Below are 23291 nucleotides of genomic sequence, written 5' to 3'. Positions count from 1 at the left end.
TTTTCCCGTATCCAAGCAATCGATAAAAATGGCTATTAAAATAAATATTTTTAAGCAAATCTCTTAGGTTTTAATAGTATATAGATAAATGACTTTTGATTTTAAAGTCATCGCCCCCACCCTTAAGCCTTATATCAAATAAAAAATTAATAATCAAATCAATCAAAATCAATCAACTATCCACAAATACTATCAACAATTTAATGATACTGTCATTTTTAGAATATAGTCTATCGCACAATAAGATGGGCTGAAAATTTCTCTAATATCGGTGAAGAAATATAGAAGTTAATCGAGAAAACGTGGGCTGTGTTGAAAAGCTATGATTTTTCGGCTGCTAGCACAAATTTTAAAGATACACATATACTCACAAAGAGAATTGCAAGTGCTCTGCTATATTAGTTTGGTTTTTACATTAATAATTGATTCTTGGCATGAATGAAGTACGAGGCGGCGATAATTAGTTCGGTCGGTTCAAGGTAGTTACGAATTCGATTGCAGAAGAGGGAATTCATTATTTTTTTAATTTTGGCTTATTGTTGCCACCCCCTACTAGAACACGCTTTCTTGTTTAAAACGACTACTATTCCATTTTTTATAAAGTTTTAGTACTCTTAAGGAGGAATATCTTTCCAAATTTCTTCGGTTTTTATACCCTGAACCCATTAAAAATGGGTATAAGGGTTTGTTGTATTTTGCAAAATCCAAATGTATGTAAAAGGGAGAAGGAAGTATCTCCGACTCCATAAAGTATATATATTCTTGATCAGCATCAATAGCCGAGTCGATCTAGAAATGTCCGTCTGTTCGTATGTATGAACGCAAGGATCTCAGAATCTATAAGAGCTAGAGACTTGAAATGTAGGTGCTCTCTTTAGATGTAGGTGCTCTTAGTGCCTGCACAGATCGAGTTTGTTTCCGATAATCGATAACTTACTCCGTTTCCAAGCAATCGATAAAAATCGATATCGATATCCTGTTTTTTTGGGCAATTTTGGTAAATAATAAGAGCTAGAGTTACCAAACTTGACATATAGCTTCTAAAATAGAACTTATATATGCATTTGGAAGTAAAGGGTTCCGGGTATCCCCTAGTCGGGAGCTCCCGACTAGAACTTCTTACTTGTTTTTTTTTTTTGCTGGTGTGGCTCTTGAGTATAGTCGACAGCAAGTAATGCGGTCAGCTGCGTATTCGAACCCAAGGGAATTTTTTTTTTTTAATTTTTTTAGCGTTTAAATAAGAGGGTTTGGGGTATTCTGTAGTCTGGGGCTCCCGACTAGAACATCTTGTTTATTTTTCAATAAGACTATTATAGTTGTGGCTGTTGACTAGAGGCGGTAGCAAGTGGCGTGGTATGTCGTGAGCTCGAGGCCTACCGAGGAAACTATTTATTTTTTTTTTTGGGTGCTGTGGCTGTTGAGTAGAGACGAGTAGTGCTAGTAATGCGATTAGTTGCGAATTCCAGCCCTGCAACTCGCGTGCTGCATAAGAGGGTTCAGGGTATCCCTTAGTAGGGAACTCCTGACTAGAAATTCTTTTATTTTATTTTTTTTTAGTCTAGTACTTATGTTACGTAATTTTCGAACTGTGTTTTATTAAATTAGTACATGAAGAAGATAGGTGGTAGCATTTGGAAAAAATATCGGCATTATAGAATATGTGTCAAAAATCTTATTAATGGTGAGCAGTGTGTGCTTGTATGTTTTATAACTCTTGGCTACGATATTAAGAAACAGAAATTTACGCCAAGGTATGTTGTTTGTAAAAGTTTTAATCTTACTGCAATATATAAACTAATGGGCTTCCTTTTATCGTAAAATGTAACATTTTAATGGAAATAAAGTTCGATTCATAAATATGTTTAAGCATTTATATGGACGATTAGTACGTTAGAAAAAGTTTCTGAACTTTTTGTAATTATGTTAATATTTGTCATAAATAAATCATTTACATTCTATGTAGCTTAGTATGTGACTTGTTCTACTAAACAAATTTGTATCGCATTATTATGTAAATAAGTTGAACATATATAACTTATACATATAAATAAATGATCAAGTTTGTCATCAAAATTAAAATGTTTATTCTGTTTTTTTATCTGTGAATGATATTTTTGCAGTAATATCTATAGTATAATTTTTATTTAAAAATATACTAACTAGTTATATAAAAACATTTTGAATATAAGTATATACATATTGTGTATATTAAATATTAGTACATTATATTGTTCATACATATTAAAAAAAAACATTCTGGTTGATCCTTCCTATGCTTGTCTCATAGATTAAGCCATGCATTTCTAAGCTCACACGAACTAACTGTAAAACCGCAAAAGGCGTTTTATATCAGTTGTGGTTCCTTATATCGTTAACAGTTACTTGGAATAACATCTAGTTCGTATGGTCTTGTACCGACGACAGATCTTTCAGATGTCTGTCATATAAATTTTTGATGGTATTACATGGACTACAATGGTTGCGATGGGTAACGAGAAGCCGGCGAGTAAATTACCCACTTCCTGATTGCGGGGGTAGTGACGAAAAAACAATACAGGACTCATATCCGAGGGCCTGTAATTGGATTGAGTACACACATTAAATACTTTAACAAGAACCTATTGGAGGACAAGTCTGATGCCAGCAGCCGCGGCACTATAGCGTAAATATTTATCTTAATATGCGCAAGTTATTAGGATATAAAGCTAATGGCATAATTAACACGACTATTAATGGGATTAGTTTTTTAGCTATTTTGAGTTAACGCAATCCCGGGGCTCTCTATATAGTTATGTGTAATGATATTTACATTATTTATACCTTTAACTGTAACCCTGATGGAAGACCTAAACAGCTCTGGCGTGCAAATCGATTGGCAGAGTTGAGTTAGGGGCGAAAGAACAATCGAACTAGCTAGTAGATGCTTATCCTGGCAACAGGAATAACCATTAGGAAGAGAGGCATTTCGAACGCGAAACTTCACCTACTATCTGTGACCCTTATTTATACCGACGAGGAATGGATTTTTCCAAACGTGTGAAATACCCCCCAATTGAATTCGAACAAATATCTCTAAATAAAAATTGATATCAGTGAACATAAATGTAAACTTTCAAAAGCCAACAGCCAAAAATGATACTGTTGCAAAGCAATAGTAGTATAAGATAAATATAAATATATTGTAAAAAGTCAAGCCAAGCACTCTAAGAAAAGAAATAGAGAAAGCGAGATGACGCCGACCACTGAAGAAAAACGAGGAAATAAAAATAAAGATTAAAAATTTGTTGTTAGATCACAAAATTAAAGCTAACGCAATTGCTTGCGGAGAAAGGAGCTCATGTGTGCAACGAAGCTTCTATCTGCCACTTGTGTACTATTGTGAAATCTGTAATCGGCCATTACTGTTGAGACATCGCGTGTCTCTGGAGAAGAGTCACCAAGTAATTAAAAGAAGCTATATAAATATTTGCATCTACTTAAAAATAAAGATTTTTACGGAGCTAACCTTAGCACACAACAACCATACATATGACAACACAAATTTGGGATGGGTCATGATCAGCGCTAGAAAACTGACAAAATTAATTTCTTGCCAGGAAACGCCAGAGGAGTGAATAACAATTACTTAACTCGTCCAAACATAGGTGCTTCCACGCCATTGGCTGAGAAAAGTAAGTCTCTTAAGAATACACTGTCCCAAAACACAAGTACAATGTGTGCTATTTACTTAAAATAGTTATTGTGCAAGATGCACTTTGGGAAAAAATTATTTTTGTCTTTAATTTTCTTGTACTATTTATAATTGGTTTCTAGGGTTATGTAATATTTAAATGAATAAAGCAAAAGTACTATTCTTCGATGTTCCTCGAAAACGAAGCGACGCAAAGTACCGTCGACTAGTTTTGCAGAAGGCAAAAGAACTTCGGAATTCGGACAGCCAGTAAGCTGGCATGTCGTGTGAAGTAGGAACAACTAGATGAGAAGCCAAGCTAGAAATTTTGCGACGCATGCGCATGAATGGGCGTTACTCACCTTAGTGTTCAAACGTAAAAATCTTGCAGAGCTAATGGTTGTCGAACTGGAAAGCGAAGCTGAGGCATCGCCGTGTGGATATAAACGATGTCGAGGCAACCGTGCCATTTTTTTTTTTTTTTGGGAGCTGACCATTTGTCCATTCATTTGGATTTAAAAGTTAAAAAGAAGCCTTTCAGGCATCTGTTGCAGTTCGCGCACCTAATGAGGTCACTATGAGTGCACTTCGAGATACAAGATGTTACAACTGCCGTCAAATGGGGCATCAAAGATTGCCTGCGTCCCAAAAGAACCAGAAGAAGGTTGCTTTATTTGTATGCGCGGAAAAATTGATGCCATTGGTATGCCATGATGAGGAGGACGGAAACGAAAAATCATTTATCCAATTAGTAAGTCTAAGATTAACTTGTAAATGGGATGCACTTAAATGAACAATATTTTTGCATTGTTAGACCAAAGACAATATAAACACTAAGATGAGTAACGCCCATACATTTGAATGCGACGCAAAATTTCTAGCCTGGCCTTTCAGCGGGCCTTTGAGGCTTCGTACGGCATGCTTGCCGACTGGTTGTTCGTTCTCCAAAGACCAGACGAACGAATGCCGCAGTCGCGGCTTGCTGATGCTGACACGAACTACGCAGTTAGTCGTCAGCCTGCCTTCAGCAAAGCTGGTCGGTGCTGCTTTGCGTCGCTTCGTTTTCGAAGTACATTGAGCGAAAAAGTTTAGAACTTACGATCGACGCAAAGTGCTTGTGCTTTATTCATGAAATGCATGCTTTATTTAAATGATATATTACCCTAGATATTAACAAACAATTTTACAGGAATCTTGCGCAATAACTATGTTAAGAAAATAGCACACATAGATTGATTTTACTTTTGTTTTTGGACAGTGTATGCTCGAGAAAAGTTCTTGTCTCAGCCAATAGCGAGCGTGCACCTTTCGTTGTATGCGTGAATTATACATGCATAAGAACTTTAAAGTATGTATGTATGTGTTGATATTCAGTGCTCTGGCTTTAGCTGGCAAGAAATTTTGTTTTGTTTAATTTTGTTAGTTTTCTAGCGCAGATCATGACCTATCCCAAATTTGTGTTGATATATGAATGCATTTTGAGTACTGAGGTTGGCTCCGCAGAAAATACCCGAAGGTCATATAAAGTTATGACCCCATTATAATTATAACGGTCTCCTCGCGGTGTTCCCTGCGTACTTTGTTCTTTATAATTCGAACAACAAAAATAATAAAATAAAAAAAAAATAATTAAATGTATCTTTGAAAAAATAATAATTTAATTAATAATTTCAAATATAAAAAATTACATAAATATTTGCATCGACTTAAAAATACAAATTTTTTTGTACGGAGTACTCAAAATGCATTCATATATCAACAGAAATTTTGGGTAGGTCGTGATCTGCGCTAAAAAACTAAGAAAATTGTTTCTTTGCCAGCCAGAGACTTTGCCAAAGCAGTGGATAACAACACATTTAAATATGCTGTTATGTATGCATATTCACACGCATACAAACATAATTGCTTGCACGCCCGTCACAGAGCCGAAGCTGAGAGCAAATTCTATTTTTAGCTTTTTCGTTCTCTCGGCTGTGAGAGCGCAATGCTACAGATTTCGTTTTCGTTCTCAATTTTCAAAAAATCAAGCTGCATAGTAGCATTTTGTTGTATGGCGTTACTCATCTTAGTGTTTATATTGTCTTTGGTTAGACACTGGAAGCCCTGTAAGCTTTATGAGCAAATCGGAAAGGCGAAAAATCATCAAAAAATTGATATTGAAAAAAATCAATTTAAGTTGGCGTATAAGTTGGGTGTTCAAACAAATTGATGTTTTTTTTGCGAATTTCATACAACTGGCATGAAAGAGAGAAATCACATGTTTTTGGTTTATTAAAAATATGTTCTGGAGACATGAGTCAGTTTTTTGCACCATTCGGTACTTATTCATTTAATTAATTAGCTCAGTTGCAACCTTGGAAGGATCATTCATTCATAGACAAAGAAAAAACATTAGTTGGAAGCAATACTGAATTTAACTGTTCTATCCATCTAGATGAAATTTTAATTTTTGATAATATACTAATATCGTATATTGCAATAAGATCTACTGCTGAAAATTTCACCAATATCGGTTAAGAAACACCTAAGATATTAAATGCATAAATAAAAATAGAATTGCTAATGCGATTGTATCGGATATCGTGCTCTGTGTATGTGCAGCTACGTAAGTTCCGATCGATCTAGCCATGTCCCCCGCTATGTATGAACGCGACGACTTCGGAACCTATAAGAGGTAAAGTCTTGAAAATGGAATGTCCTCCTAGTGGTCGCCCAGTACGAGTTCCCGATGATCGATAGTTTGCGCCGTTTCCAAATATTCCATAAAAATTGATAACAAAATCGAGTATTTTGAGCAAATCTCTTTGGTTTTTAGAGACTCACTAAACTTGTCATGTAGCTTCTTGGATAGTATTTATATATCAAGTATCTTTTATTTTATAGCTATCTCTACCTCCACAATACCCGGCAGATAGCTGTAAATAAAATAAATAACTACCCAGCTTATCCAAAATTGTAATGCAATTGTCCGTTTTAAAAATATACGAATATTCTAAAGCACAATAGGATCTACTGTTGAAAACTTGATTAAGATCGGTTAAAAAACACAGAAGCTAATCAATGTAACGGGTGCTTATATTGACACATGTTTGCGGTAGCTAGCGCGAGAATATCTGTATAAGATGGGTTATGAAACACAGAAGTTAATCATTGACACGGGTTTGCGGCAGCTAGCACATATTGCGAGCATTTCTGTATACACATATTCATGTGCGTCCTTATTGAATTCTACCGACATATGTTTAAATAAAGTTTTTTTTTCACATTGAATATAAAGAACTAATTTTTAAATTGTTTATTTATTTGTATTTATGATAAAGCGAACGAGCTCGTAGCGTGAGCTTTGTTCGGTGGTGATGATAGAAGAGGGTTCGGGACATCCCCTAGTCCCCTTACTTGCTTTTAGGATATTCTAACCGAACCTAAAAGTTGTCACCTTCATTGCTTCTACTGTACGCAAATCTTATTAACATTTGATTACTATTATCAAAGACAATATAAACACTAAGATGAGTAACGCCTATACATTTGAATGCGTTGCAAAATTTGTAGCCTGGCATTTCATTGGCCTTGGAGGCTTCGTACAGCATGCCTGCCGACTGGTTGTTCGTTCTCCAAAGACCAGACGAACGAATGCCGCAGTCGCGGCTTGCTGATGCTGACACGAGCTACGAAGTTAGTCGCCAGCCTGCCTTCAGCAAAGCTGGTCGATGGTGATTTGCGTCGCTTCGTTTTCGAAGTACATTGAGCGAAAAAGTTTAGAGCTTACGATCGACGCAATGTGCTTGTGCTTTATCCATGAAATGCATGCTTTATTTAAATGATATATTACCCTAGATATTAAAGATTAATTTTACAGGAAAATTTAAGAACTTATATAATTTTTACATTAGGCGCTTCTTGCGCAATAACTATGTTAAAAAAATAGCGCACATAGATTGATTTCACTTTTCTTTTTGGACAGTGTATGCTCGAGAAAAGTTCTTGTCTCAGCCAATAGCGAGCTTGCACCTTTGGTTGTATGCGTGAATTTTACATGCATAAGAACTTTAAAGTATGTATGTATGTGTTGTTATTCACTGCTTTGGCTTAAGCTGGAAAGAAATTAAATTTGTTAGTTTTCTAGCGCAGATCATGACCTATCCCAAATTTATGTTGATATATGAATCCATTTTGTGTACTGAAGTTGGCTCCGCAGAAAATATGTATTTCTAAGTCGATGCAAATATTTACATAATTTCTTTAAATTAAATTAATATTATTTTTATTCTCCAATTTAGAAATAAAAGAGTGCTTTGTTCTTTATAATTCAAACAAAAAATAAAAATTATTTAATGTATCTTTGAAAACAACACATTTGCACTTTTATTTCCTTAATTTATTTTGTATTACTTAAAAATAATAATAATTTAATTAATAATTTCAAATATTAAAAATTATATAAATATTTGCATCGACTTAAAATTACAAATTTGTTTGTACGGAGCCAACGTCAGTACACAAAATGCATTCATCGTGATTTGCGTTAAAAAACTAAGAAAATTGTTTCTTTGCCAGCCAAAGAGCAGTGGATAACAACACATTCAAATATGCTGTTATGTATGTATATTCACACGCATACAAACATAATTGCTTGCACGACCCTCATAGAGCCGAAGCTGAGAGCAAATTTTATTTTTAGCTTTTTCGTTCTCTCGGCTGTGAGAGCGCAATGCTATTGATTTCGTTTTCGTTCTCAATTTTCAAAAAATCAAGCTGCATAGTAGCATTTTGTTGTATGGCGTTACTCATCTTAATGTTTATATTGTCTTTGCTATTATCATATATAGAATTATTCGGTTCGAAATAAAGTTTTCCATAAAGCCCTTCTAGCCCTTACGCAAGGATATTGCCTTCTTTTTTGCATTGAGCTGTTAACTTCCAGTCAGTTGCATTCGACTAAAATGTTCTTGTTATTAATTATTTATATCCTCCTTATTAATATAATATCCTCAGGCTAATGAAAATGGATAAAAAAAACATACAATTTTCTTGTACAAATGTATGTTAAGGGCAACAGGAAGGATTTCCTTCTCCATAAAATATATATATTCTTGATCATCATTAATATCTGAATTGACATAGCCATTTATTTATGTATAACGCGTCGATCTCAGAACCTTTAACAGCTAAATCCAATTTTACGAGCTATCATCTGTTTCCACGGAATATATTCAAATTGCTTTTGAAATTTGGTTTTAAATAATATATCGGAGCCAATAAGAATTTAATTTGTAAAGGCTTAGATGTTTGCTTGGCATGCACACAATTGGTCTAATAATTAATGAATTTTTAGTTCAAAGTGTGGCAGCAGTTAATGCACATGTATGTGTGTTGTGTATGCCTTTTTGTGCATATATATACATTCTTACTTGTTACTAAGTTTTTTATTTGATTCTTTTAAGGAAAATCAAAGCGAGCGAGTGCACTAGTTGCTGCTGTTGAAAAGGCTACTGAAAATTTTATACAGAAAGGAGAGCAAATTGCGTATGAGAATCCGGATATTACGCAAGAAATGCTTTCTGCCGTCGATGAGGTTCGCAAAACAGGAGATGCCATGAGCATTGCGGCTAGGGAATTTTCGGAGGATCCTTGCAGTTCATTGAAACGAGGGAACATGGTGCGAGCAGCACGGAATCTGCTTTCAGCTGTAACACGCTTATTAATTTTAGCAGATATGGTGGATGTTCATTTGTTGCTTAAATCTCTTCACATTGTTGAAGATGATCTTAATAAACTTAAGAATGCATCAAGTCAGGACGAACTTATGAACAACATGCGGGTAAGTTTACTTTAAGTTGAAAACAAATGAAGGCATCATATAAAGAACCTTGATAATCTAGCAATTCGGTCGTAACGCTGGAGAACTCATCAAACAAGCAGCAAAACGTCAACAAGAACTTAAGGATCCACAATTGAGGGATGATTTAGCTGCCGCACGTGCAATGCTTAAAAAGCATTCAACAATGCTCCTGACCGCTTCAAAAGTTTATGTTCGACATCCAGAATTAGATTTGGCCAAAGTTAACAGAGACTTTATCTTGAAACAAGTGTGCGATGCTGTTAACACGATTAGTGATGTGGCCCAGGGCAAATCATCACAGCCTACCGATGTTTATAGTGGCGCAGGAGAACTAGCTGCAGCCTTGGACGATTTTGACGTGGGGGTTTTTTTTTTTTAGTAAATCTTATTACTGTGTGATTAATTGCTTATACAATTTTTAGGAGGGTATTATAATTGATCCCATGACATACAGTGATAAACGGTCACGTCAACTTCTGGAAGAACGTTTGGAAAGTATTATTAGTGCTGCTGCACTAATGGCCGATGCAGACTGTACAAGGGACGAGCGCAGAGAAAGAATTGTTGCCGAATGCAATGCTGTCCGTCAGGCTCTACAAGATCTACTTTCAGAATACATGTCAAATGTGAGTTATTTGGAAGCCAGAAAGCTAATATGTATATGTTTAATTATACCCTGAACCCATTGAAAATGGATATAAGGGTACATTGTATTTGTGCAAATCCAAATGTATGTAACAGGCAGAAGGAAGTATCTCCGACCCCATAAAGTATATATATTCTTGATCAGCATCAATAGCCGAGACGATATAGCCATGTCCGTCTGCCTGTCCGTCCATCCGCGTGTCCGTATGTATGAACGCAAGGATCTCAGAACCTATAAGAGCTAAAGACTTGAAATTCGGATGTAGGTGCTCCTACTGCCTGCGCAGATCGAGTTTGTTTTCGATAATCGATAAATTAGTCCGAGTTCAAGCAATCGATAAAAATCGATATCGATATCCTGTTTTTTGAGCAATTTTGGTAAATAACAAGAGCTAGAGTCACGAAACTTGACATATAGCTTCTAAAATAGAATATATATATATATGCATTTGATGTTGGAAGAAGAGGGATCAGGGTATCCCCTAGTCGGGAGCTCCCGACTAGAACCTCTTACTTGTTTTATACTATATTTAACAAACATATTTTATTTAAGATGGGTCAAAAAGATAACAGCCCCGCTCTAGATCGTGCCATTGATCAAATGTGTCGCAAAACTAGAGATCTGCGCCGGCAGCTGCGCAAAGCAGTTGTTGATCATGTATCCGATTCCTTTTTGGAAACAACTACGCCATTAATTGACTTAATTGAAGCCGCTAAATCTGGTAATGAAAAAAAAGTGAGGGAAAAAGCAGAGATATTTACGAAACATGCTGAAAAATTAGTTGAAGTTGCTAACCTCGTATGCAGTATGTCAAATAACGAAGACGGTGTAAAAATGGTCCGCTATGCGGCGGCCCAGATCGAAAGCTTATGCCCTCAAGTAATAAATGCTGCATCAATTCTGACAGTTCGACCCAACTCAAAGGTTGCCCAAGAGAACATGTCTGCTTATCGCCAAGCATGGGAGGTGCAAGTTCGAATATTAACGGAAGCTGTAGATGACATTACAACCATAGACGACTTTTTAGCTGTTTCCGAAAATCATATTCTTGAAGATGTTAACAAATGTGTCATGGCGTTGCAAGTTGGGGACGCTAAGGATCTACGTGGAACCGCTGGATCCATTCAAGGCCGATCGTCCCGTGTGTGCAATGTCGTTGAGGCTGAAATGGACAACTATGAGACATGCATTTATACAAAGCGAGTTTTAGAAGCAGTTAAAGTGCTACGCGAGCAAGGTTAGTATTACCGAATTTCTTCAAACATTTAAATTGTGGCTGACCGATGACTATAATTAGCATGTAGCCAATAATAAGTTTTATTTCTCGTAACGTGTGGGGAACAATTTAAAAAAACTTATGATTTTAAAAGGCTAACGTGTTTATTTCGTTCTCCAAGCTCTTAAATTTTATTTTAAAATGGCAATAGTTCTGCCGAAATAATGTTATGTTTTTTATGTTAATGGCAATAATATTCACAATATAAATTATAAAAGATGCGTCTCGTTCGAATCTGAATGTAGGCGCCTTGCTCAATCCAATGTTGTTGGTGTCCCGGTGGCGGACTTTCAGGGTTAATCGGGTTTCGACTTCACTTGTGTAAAATACTTGCTTTATGGCTCAGTGAATTTTTCAATTTGCGCCTACTATAAATTCAGTAATGGTATCGGTAGGCGGTTTGCTGAATCCATTCTTGTCTGTGTAGTGGGCTCCCATCGTGCATCGATGATCGACGTCACTTATGTAGCATGCTGGCAAGTAGCAAGTGTCGAAGCACGTTTATTGAGAGGTGGAGTGTCGGCTTAAGCTATCAAAACAGAACTAAAATGAATTCCACAAGCTACCAAAAAGAAGAATCACAAGCTATAAAACTACAGCCAAGCAAGCCGAATTAGCATAAGCGATTTTGAGATTTTAAGATAAGCGACTGCCTCATTTTAGTTTTGTCTGTTTTTTTTACATTTGTGTTTTGAATTTTGTTATGTTTGTGCCTTATATCTATGAAGAATACTTAGAATAATAATAATATGCAAAAAAAATTAAGAAAAAATAGTTTTATTCGGTAAAATATTAGTTTAAAAATGAATTTGTGTGCTGTTTTTCCTTTTGCAAACAATTACTTGACAAACTGTATATTCTTCATCAACAACAACAGCCGAGACGTTCTAGCTATGTCCGCCTCTCTGTCCTTCCGTATGTATGAACGCAAGAATCTCAGAACCTATAAGAGTTAGAGACTTGGAATTTTAACTGAAGGTCCTCCTAGACCATGCGCAGTACGAGATTATTTCTGACAATCGATAACATACTACATCTTAAAGAAATTTTCTACAGTATATCTTGTACCACAGCAAATTAGTGTATTCTCAAAAAGTCGATTGCATAAAAAATTGTCGCGTAAGCTGGTGATCAATATAAGTTGGGTTATTAACTTGATTTATATCTTTTATTATTTATTTATTATTATTATTTGCTCAAAAAACGGTGTCGATATCGATTGTTTGGGAACTGAGTAACTTATCGATTATCGGAAACACACTTAATTTGCGCATGTACTAGGACGACCTACCTCTAAAATTTCTCTAGCAATTTTAGGACGGATGTACATGGCTACATCGACTCGGTTATTGATGCTGCTCAAGAATGTATATACTTAATAGGGTCGGAGATGCTTCCTTACCACACCTATTCTCTGCACATACTAAATCAATATCCAATTTAAAACAGGCTTGTCCTATATCCTCGTCATCTAAAAATGCATTTTCATTTTCAATTGAATTTAAATACAAATTCTTTCGGAATTATTCTCTTATTGTTTCGTTTTTTTCGTTTACCTAATCAGCGACTAGATAACAATGGATCAGAAGAATCCTAGCTCTATTAAAAAACCAAGGTTATGTAGTCCAATTTGCTACATTTTCCACTGTACATTGTACACACTGTAAACATAAAAACATTCAAGGGCACTACTTTGTTCATTTAGGACGATTCTCTTTCGCGAGCAAAGTGTTAAATGTAAACTAGTTCTTGGCTTAGCTAGCTTGGTTGACTTTTCGTTACTTATAATTCTCAAGTGATTAATTCTTCGGACAAGGGCTTACACATCTAGAGTAAGTTGTCAGGCTACTAATGGTAGAGCCGGGAGCTCCTTAAACTAGCTATACAGACAAACTGTTCTTTTTTAGAGTTTAATCCTTCTTGATGTTGGTCGTTATAACTAACTACCCTAAGATTTAGCTTACAGGTCTTTAAAACATTTTATTTTATTCTAAATTACTTCCTGACATGTCGTCTTAGGAGAATCGTAATAGTTGCAGGCACAACATTGTCTGTAATAAAATTATTTTGGTCTTCAATTATATTTTCCAAAATGTATCGTTACTGCGTGCGCTCAACAATTATTTTTACTGCAGTTTTTTAGATGAGGTTATTCGTATTTAAACACGCTTTTTTTCATTGGTTCAAAAAGTTTAACAATGTGTGATCGAATACAAGTGTGCTAGATACCATAACACTAAAGTGTTGCTGTTTTTTTACCATACAAAAATAACATTCCATTGAAAACAAATATAAGGTACCTAGACATAAAAGTACACGAGAATAATGCGTTGGGCAACTGGATGACAATAACAACACTGTTAAAAAACGTGTAATTACAATTTTTTTCCCACTAAATGTTTCCGTATTTACAATTGTCTCTTTGTTTAAGATTGAACAATTCTACTACAAGTTGATAATTGACTTATACTATTGTTCACATTTCAAAGTACTTTTAAAGAACAGGGTAGTTAAAGGAAGTCTTTATAATTAAAAGAGAACAGAGTTTTCCATCATGGCAATCAATATTTAAAAATTCAATTCATTTTTCAAAGAAAGTTTGCATTTGTGCATAATTGTTTGCAATGGTGCATACTTAAAAGTTGACCATAGGGGTATATGTTATCAGTTGCAATCGAATGTTACAAAAATTCTCTTTACAATTAATTTAATTTGACAAGATTATTTTTATATTTGCTAAATATCTATTTCTTTATCTGAGTGCCGGACATAGTGATTTCTAACTTTTTATAAATATGCATTTTATATCATTTTCTTATTTTACAGTAATGATAAAATTTGAGCAACGAGTTGATGCTGCAGTAGAAGCTCTTTCGGCGAATAGCAACAAAAATGTCGACGAAAATGACTTTATTGATGCCTCCCGTTTGGTTTACGATGGTGTGCGTGAAATCCGACGAGCGGTATTAATGAACCGAGTAAGAACAAATCATTTTTTATTTAATTATTTACATAAATATCGAATAAAACATTATAAAGCATCAATGGGATCATTCTGTAAAGAATTAAGTTTAAACAGGTATTAGAATATCTAATAATAATCAAGCCTTTACCATGTAAGCCACGAAAATAATAACCCTCCTGACCCAACACTAATACATAACATTTACATACATAACCAAATACACACTCGCAATTTGCAGACTTTCTTCCCTTATACGTTCCTTTCCTATCGTCGATACCAAAATATTAGTGCATAGAGTCAAGTATTTGGGTCTTCCACTTGAAATATTAAGAAATCCAAAGCAAACGAGAAGAAAGGTAGCATAAACGGTTGGGCTTAAGAAATAAAAGTGCATGGTGCACAGAGGGCCTGTAAATGACGTCAGTTGGTAATTTCGAAAGAAAAGCATTTACCAATGAAATACATTCAAGAAATTTAGTCGCAGTTGACCGATTCTTAACGAATCCATGTTGATCATGGAAAACAAACGCAGAACTGCTGCGTTTGATATTTTGTATCCCCTGAACCCATCGAAAATGGGTAAAAAGGGTATAATGTAATTGTGCCATTGTATGTAACAGGCAAAAGGAAGCGACCCCATAAAGTGTATGTATTCTTGATCAGCAACCCGAGTCGATCTAGCAATATTCATCTTTCTGTCCGTCCGTTTGTATGAACGCAAGGATATCAAAACCTATATGAGCTAGAGATTTGAAATTTGGAACGTAGGGCCTCCTAGTGCCCGCGCAGTGCTAGTTTGTTTCCGATAATCGAAAACTTGCGCCATTTCCAAGTAATCTTTAAAAATCTAAATCCTATTTTGTGCGAAAATGTCATAAATTATAACAGCTAGCGTCACCAAGCTTGTGGCATCTAGAATAGATTTTATACTCCAGGTACATTTTATTTTATAGCTATAGTCAGCTCCCGCCTACACAACGTAGCTTTCAATCAAGTATATAAATAGATTGGAACAACCCTTCAATTTAAGCCACAAATTCAGTGAAATAATGTTTACTGTAAAAAATGTTAAGCAAAACTGAATTTATAGAAAACGTGTGGTTATATATGTATGAAGCCCAAGAATTTCTGATTGAATTTCGTTCCGTCAATCGCGGGGCTTAAGTTCAATCATTAAAGGAAAAATATTTTTTAATTGCTTCTCTTCACCCATTAAAAAAGGTAAAAGCGTTGCGCGAGCTATTTCTGAGTAGCATTTGTGTATGTACGGATTAGCATGGATGGCAAAAAAAAACCGTTCAAATGAACATCGCCAAAAATGATTTGAGTGAAATTGAATGCGAAGCCGAATATGTTTGAGTCAGTGAGTGCGGTCACGTAGAACTCGGACGCACAACATTGAAACGAAAGAAAACGAATTGAATGAGGGTGAATGCGTTGGAATAAGATGTGGCGTTTCAAATGCATTCAAGTGACCAACCGGGTTTTTAATTGTTGAAGAAAAAAAGAAAGGTAAAACGAAAGTCAATGTTGTTTCTGTTCGTTTTTATTGATCTTATATTTAATTAATATCTGAATTCAAAAACATAACTTTATTTGTGTTGTCTGGATTGGTGGCTATTTAAAAACGCTTTCCCGTAATTACATTTCTGGTGCTAGAAAATTTGCGATCCGAAGCCGCGCTGCTCGCTGGGATGCAGCATATTTTCAGGCTTGTATTTTACAAAAGCGGAAAAAGTTTTTGTGCATATTCCATCCACCAAGCCAAAGCATCAAAATTTGTTGTGTATGTAACATTTATATTTGAGTATCCTGTTTTTATACCCTGAACCCATTAAAAATGGGTATAAGGGTATATTGTATTTGTGCGAAATCCAAATTTATGTAACAGGCAGAAGGAAGCATCTCCGACCCCATAAAGTATATATATTCTTGATCAGCATCAATAGCCGAGACGATATAGCCATGTCCGTCTGCCTGTCCGTCCATCCGCGTGTCCGTATGTATGAACGCAAGGATCTCAGAAAATATAAGAGCTAGAGACCGATAATCGATAACTTACTCCGTTTTCAAGCAATCGATAAAAATCGATACCGATATCCTGTTTTTTTTTTTGGCAATTTTGCTAAATAATAAGAGCTAGAGTCGCCGAACTTGACATATAGCTTCTAAAATAGAATTTATATATGCATTTGATGTTGGAAGTAATGGGTTCCGGGTATCCCCTAGTCGGGAGCTCCCGACTAGAACCTATTACTTGTTTCGTTAAGAATAGTTGTAAAATCAATCCAATTAATTTTAATTGATTTTAGCAAATAATAAACTGTATTCCAACGAGTGGGGCAAAAGCTTTTTAAAGAGAATCTTAAATATGAGTAAATTCCAGATTTGTAACATTTTTTACCAGCTTGATGATATTCTCATCTCAGGAACAGCATCAATAGCTTATTCAACAGCATTGTTTAGCAGATGGTTGACGCAATGAATTTTCTCAAGATCGCAAAAGGCTTTAATCACATTAGACCTACGATCGAAAGTGTGACTCATATCTCACTGTTATATATCGAGATATTGTTGTTGGATGTGGTAACAATTTAACAACGTCAACATTAGAACCAAACGCTGCTCCAACATTAATTAAAAATGATGCAAATAGCTGGTCTTGCAAAATTTACTGCACTTAACTACTGCCCTTTACTTTACTAAATAGCATTTATGCTTCACCAGGTTAGAAGAAAAACACATCTCACAGGCAACAAGTTCATCCAATTCCTCTCCATTCTCGATTTTATACCCTGAACCCATTAAAAATTGGTGCCCGCGCATATTGAGTTTGTTTCCGATATTCGGTAACTTGCCCCGTTTCCAAGTAATCGATACAAATCGAACTCCTGATTATTGAGCAATTTCGGTAAATAAAAAGAGCTAGAGTCATTAAACTTGACATGTCTAGAATATATTTGGATTTGGTGTTGGAAGAAGAGACTTCAGGGTATCCCCTAGTCTGGAGCTCCCGACTTAAACCTCTTATAGCCTCTGTCCACTGAACACATATCTGAAAATATTAAATTTTTGCAAAATGTGTAAAATGCGGCCAGTGTGTTTCCCCATAAGAAAACACATTTCACACATCTTTCAAAAATGATACATTTTTTTTTTTATGTGAAAATTCGCCCCGGAGTTTTTTTTTTTTTTTTGCGATGATTTATCGAGATTTCAATGTTGTGAAAAATAGTGAAGTATCGTAAACATAAACAGCCGATGTATCAACGAAGGCAAGCGGCAACTTTAAATAAGAATTTAAACATGGCGAAATCTCGAAAATGGAGCCCTCACTTCGAAAGCGCATTTTTTGAGTTTTAGAAGGAAAACTTTACGGCGCTTAACTCGATCAGCTGTTTATTTATGAAAGCGGTACTTTTGCCACTCACATCTTACCGACAACCGGTGGAACACCAATATATGAAATTTTAAATGTGACATTTCTTAAACCAGTGGACAGAGGCTATTACTTGTTTATTTTTGAATAATATTGCGACACTTTGCTTCGGTCTCTCTTCCCAGTTAAGCTATACATTCCACTATTGATTTTCTTCTTTAAATCCTCTCCGCTTTTTTGCTTTGCACCCACTGCGTTTCTTAAAACTTAAATATTTCAATCTGAAAAAATAAACACACAAGAAGTATTTACTGACAGGTCACAAACAATCAGTATTAAGCTCGAACAAGACAAGTTATCAAGCAAATACCGTTATTATATATTTTAAAATAACAACAATAAAATAACAACAATAACAAACAAAATCAAAACAACATAAACTAATTCCGCATATAAAATGCAGTCTCGTTGCCGTTTTTTCTCCGTTCATATTTTAAGACTGCTTTCGCATGTATCACTGAACATAAATATTTAAACATTTCCAATTAACGCTAGACATCATTTCTTTATAAAAGCCTAGCGGGTTTTGTATCCTAAAATTTAGGCATATTTACCCGCATTTATCATCCATCAAGGGCGCATTTTAAATTATTTTAAATCCGAGCGGATGGCAAACAATAAACTTAATGGAATTGTTTGCTGCCAATTTACCACAGTCTTGAACGGAATTTATAAAATCGCTATAGCAGGTATTAGTAAGTTTGAGGCCAATACCTTCATAACATAAGGTAACTACAATGAAAATTGTAGCTTCCTAGCTCTTATGGTTGGGCATGGATCACCAATCGGTTAGTCAGTCAGTCTTTATTGAAGAATTATAATATATTTCTTAAATATTGATAATAGCTACATTATTTTAATAATTTACAATTCTGCTAATAGAAAATAGAAGATAGTTTAAAAGAGGTTGACTGGTGCATTAACTATTATTATTATTACATTGAGATTATTGTATATTTGACTCTTATAATTAATTAAGTAGCCTTCTCATTTTCATATGTATATCAAATCGTCGTGGTACAAAAGTGAATATTTTCAAACGTGCTCAGAAGAAGCAGCAATGAATATACTTTACACACTATAGACTTTTGCGTGTTGTTCGATTTTTATTTCCGACTTTTGCGTTTTTTATTTATTTAACAAAAAATGTTGAACAAATAAATTTTTTTATCCGCTTCGGAGTAGTTGTATGCAGTTTTTGTAATCATTTTAATAATTTAAAGAAGGGATAGCGCACAGTTTTGCAATGCCCCTGAAGATAAAACTTCATAATCAAATATATAGAACTTAACCAAGTTTCTCAAAATGTTCGAATTAGAACTATTGCCTCTGATATTCTGATTAGGAATAGTCACTTGGTCATAAGATGAATATAGTTTTTATGTCAGTGCTAGTAGGAGTTTGTAGGGACGAAGCCTAAAAGGTGACAGGAACAAAAGGATTTCTCTTTTTGGGGTTGAGCTTATTAAACATTAATTTTGTGAAGTGATGATGATCACGAGGAATGGAGAAATTGTATTTAGAAATTAATAAAATTAAATCTATTAGACACTGATTGGGCTACAGTTTCGCTGACCAGTGCAGTTTCTAAGATGCAGGCAATAATGTAGGCTGTATTAACCGGCGATTAGTTAAAGACTCAAATTAATATTTTTCAATACCCGCGTCATAGTTTCTGGAGAGGGGCTTTGACACATCAAGTTCAAGAAACTAATTTCATACACAAATATACATTGTGGATAAATTAATTTGCTTCGTAATGCGGTGCATTGTGCAGAATACCCAACACGTCCATACCGATGTTACGGTTCGGCCAAACGCAGATCAAATATAGCCATAACGTCCCCACCCTGGTGTAGCCCTCGACAAGCCCTCAATAATTTCTGTGGCTAAGCGAGGACAAAGCAGGGCAGAATTGTAACGTGAACCTTTGACTTTCCAAGTATAACATCGAGGTAAATTTCAGCGTGCCTGATCCATTCCGCTCGTTCAGCCACAGCTTGCGCGAGCGGCCGCTGAACAAATGTGGCGTGCTGGGTATTCTTGACGTGTAGGGCAATTTTTCATCGTAAGATAGTTATAATTAATGACAATTTAGATTTGTTTTGTTGGGCCGTTTTGTGTGTAACTCGGAGCTCGGCGCGAAATGCACAAACAGTTTTGGTACCATACATTATTCAGAGGGTTATTTCTGCTAGCACAAAAATAAAGCAAATTTAAAATGGAAATAGACAATCTTTTACAATAATAATTTTTATGTAATAGCCCACGAAAATAAGATAAAACACGATCTTCTGTTTACGCTGAAACTTGAAATACTCAAATCTATTTAACTTAAAGTCTTGACTTATGTGCTTCGGTTAGGCTCACAAGCACATAAATAGTTATAAATAAAAATTCTAATAAACAATATTTCACAACATGCCTATTTTTGTATAGAGGTAGAACTCCTTTTAGTCATTTCACATTACTTCTCACTTGCAAGGAAAAGCATGACTGCTCGCACAAATCACATACAAACATTTCGCTGCTCTATTTGACATCAATGAAAGATCGTTGACAACGTTTACAACACTAATTCCTAGCTAAGTGGAGTTCAAACATACATTAACATGAATTCGGTCAATAAAAGAAATATGAGTAAAACATAATTTTTAAGTATTGCTTATTCTCTTAAAGCTAGTAAACTTCATAAACCTGTTTTCCATAAGTATTATAAATTGATCGACGGCAAGAAAAACTGCGGGGTAATAGATTACTCTTTCACAAAATAATTGAGTGATAATTATTTTTGAACACAAAAAAGTTTTATTAAAAAGAAAAAGAAATAGTTTTTAAATACCAAACTATGTCTCAAATGATCCAGAAGATCCAAAATATAACAGCTTGATGATTACTATTATGAACATAACGAGCAGTGCGAGATTATTTTAAAGCATCGGTAATCCATTTTTGTGAAATCGTTAAAAATCACATGAGCAGGTTATCAAATGGTGTACGAGTATGTATGTGTGGTTTTATTTATGTTCGTAATGGTGCGTTTGTGTTTCGAGTGCGTATTTCTGCGTGTTTCAAAATGCCCCAAAAACCAGGCAATCGTACAAAGCCCACAAACGCCAACGAAAAGTGGTACGCTAAACAAGAAAATTTATAAAAAGATACCTCATGATAAATAGAGAGCAAAAAAAATTTTGTAAAACACGAAAATGTATACGCTAGAATTTTAAATCGCACGAAAAATTAAGTTAAAGAGGAGAATTTTGGACGACTGAGTTCCACGCGTACGGACGACAGCCATAGAACCTGAGTCCCTCACAACCAGTCCCAAGTAACGCGACAGGAGAGACGACCTACCAAATAAAGAATTCATACAATTTGATATGAATGATAGCTGATAAGTAGGAGCAGTAAATAATATTCTATATGTGGTCTCTGATAGTCGTTAGTCCCACTGATCGACAACGAAATGGCCTTAGTACAAAAAGAAGACACTCCTAAGAGATTTTCAAGGGTCTATGGACACGACCTGTGATATTGGCTATAGGTCTGATTTCTAGCGTCTTCATCACTGTGTTATTTATTATATACTAATCGTAGTATATATTAATTGAATTATAGAATTAATCAATGAATTTGTTGTATGTGAACAACAACATTATTGTAAAAAGAACAAACAAGTGGAACTGATTGCTGCAAAATCAAATCACATTATGTTGGCTGTGAAGGGTGTGCAGCTGTGTGAGTGAGTGTGTGTGAGTCTCCGCATTTTGCTTTACATTTAGACAACTGAGCTTTGAAGCGAAGTGTACGAGCTATCAATATAAAATCAAAAAATTTCAGGTATGATGTTTATTTAACTAACTCATGACTGTCTAACAGTGTTATATCTTATCCCAGTTAGTCCATTCAGTATTCCTACGTGGAGCTGGCATCCGTATTCACTCTGACGTAGAACACTATCCCATAGTGTTTCGAAAAGGAACACTGATACTTTCTAATTGTGAAACTCGGGAATCTCGTACCCCTAAATTACATGCAGCATTTTGCGTGGGCTCGGGCCTAAGCTCAAAATACGATAAGGCGTGAAAGCTCGACATATTATTTTTATTGATATAAACATGAAGTTATCAAAATGATTGATATACATTTTGTACTGTTTGTTTAAGAATGTTATGTTTTGTCCGTTTGTCATATGCTTCACGCAAAAAAGTATTCTTAAGCAAATATGAAAGAAGCTGGGCGCCAATGCGACGTTAATATTAAAATTGTTTGGAAAGAATTTTACTTAATTGATTGGGCCAAGCTTAGCCTCAGTAAATTGATAAGTATTCGGGTCGCGCGGAGCCTCCAAAACGAGTCTGTTCAAACTTTCATTTTTCGCTCTAGACCAAAGTTCTCCATCGCCTCGGTTGGCAGGGGCCATAGTCTTTTATTATAAGTGAGTGAGGTCGATAATGTAATGCACGGATCCGCTGTTTTAAAGGGCATTCATTTTGGCTTTAGCTTCTGTCTGGTTCCTGCCATAGTGACATTTAATGAAAAATAAGTCGCCTTCACGCAATACGTACGTACGTATTTGCCCCTGGCCATACCGTCTGCTTCGAGGGTATGAGCATTCACCCTCTAGCTTCGTCAGCCTTGCTAATTCAATTCAATTCCAATTAGGTCCAAATTTTCTGTGAACCGTCGAGTGCAAATTTAATGTCCCGTGAAGATTAATGAATATTTCGTTATCCGGTAGATAACCACTGAAACCTAAGTATGGTAACTTAGCGTTGGTTTGTCTTAAGTATCTCCGACTTGACGTAGCCGCTGAAAACTTGTACCTCCTGTAGACGTACCGTTGCTTTAATTTTAAAACGCCTCTCTTCAAATAAAGGAAAGATTGACATTGTCTCCCCTTTTCTTCCATAGCTAGGTGCTCACTCTCTTTCAAGACTCTTGTGTGCGGGGTAAATCGGTAGTAATTTAATGAAAATGTAATACCTTTAGGAATTCAAAATACGCCTGTAGCAAATTGGATAAATTTATATGTTTATATAAATTTCCCTACTTAAACTGTATTGGACTATGACAATGTTTTACGACGTCGGTAGCATTCGATTTCGAGAAACCGCAAATATGTCCCTCAGTCTCATTATGCCTAGTTAATAGACGCAAATTTGGCGTATTTTTGTTTCGACAATGTACTTAAGATTGTAATCGGGGAGTGGATATAGCATTAGCAAACATATATTAACTATCTTCTTAAATTTGAAAGTATTTCATATTCTTTATTCTTAATTTTCATTTCAGAGCTCTGATGATCTAGATACTGACACAGAGTTCGAGCCAGTCGAAGACTTAACATTGGAAACGCGCAGTCGATGTAACTACCTTTTATTATATTATACCTTTAAAATGAAAAGATAATATTGGTTATGTGAAACGCGTTTGCATGTACATATTTATAT

At 35.3% G+C, this 23291-nt stretch overlaps 1 protein-coding gene across 1 annotated transcript in view; it reads left to right on the top strand.

The window, feature by feature from the left end:
- Positions 1–23291, top strand: part of alpha-Cat (catenin alpha) — a 32987-nt gene that overhangs the window by 2234 nt on the left and 7462 nt on the right. Inside the window, exons 2-7 of the mRNA XM_002058703.4 lie at positions 9115–9491; positions 9553–9870; positions 9935–10138; positions 10711–11395; positions 14261–14412; positions 23134–23206. Coding sequence (XP_002058739.1) covers positions 9115–9491; positions 9553–9870; positions 9935–10138; positions 10711–11395; positions 14261–14412; positions 23134–23206 — 1809 coding nt within the window. The remainder of the gene's footprint in view (positions 1–9114; positions 9492–9552; positions 9871–9934; positions 10139–10710; positions 11396–14260; positions 14413–23133; positions 23207–23291) is intronic.

This window comes from Drosophila virilis, unplaced genomic scaffold, assembly GCF_030788295.1.
Source record: "Drosophila virilis strain 15010-1051.87 unplaced genomic scaffold, Dvir_AGI_RSII-ME tig00003822, whole genome shotgun sequence".
Lineage (NCBI taxonomy): Eukaryota > Metazoa > Arthropoda > Insecta > Diptera > Drosophilidae > Drosophila > Drosophila virilis.
Note: the sequence above shows the minus strand (reverse complement) of the source record. Positions and strands in the feature narration are given on the sequence as shown.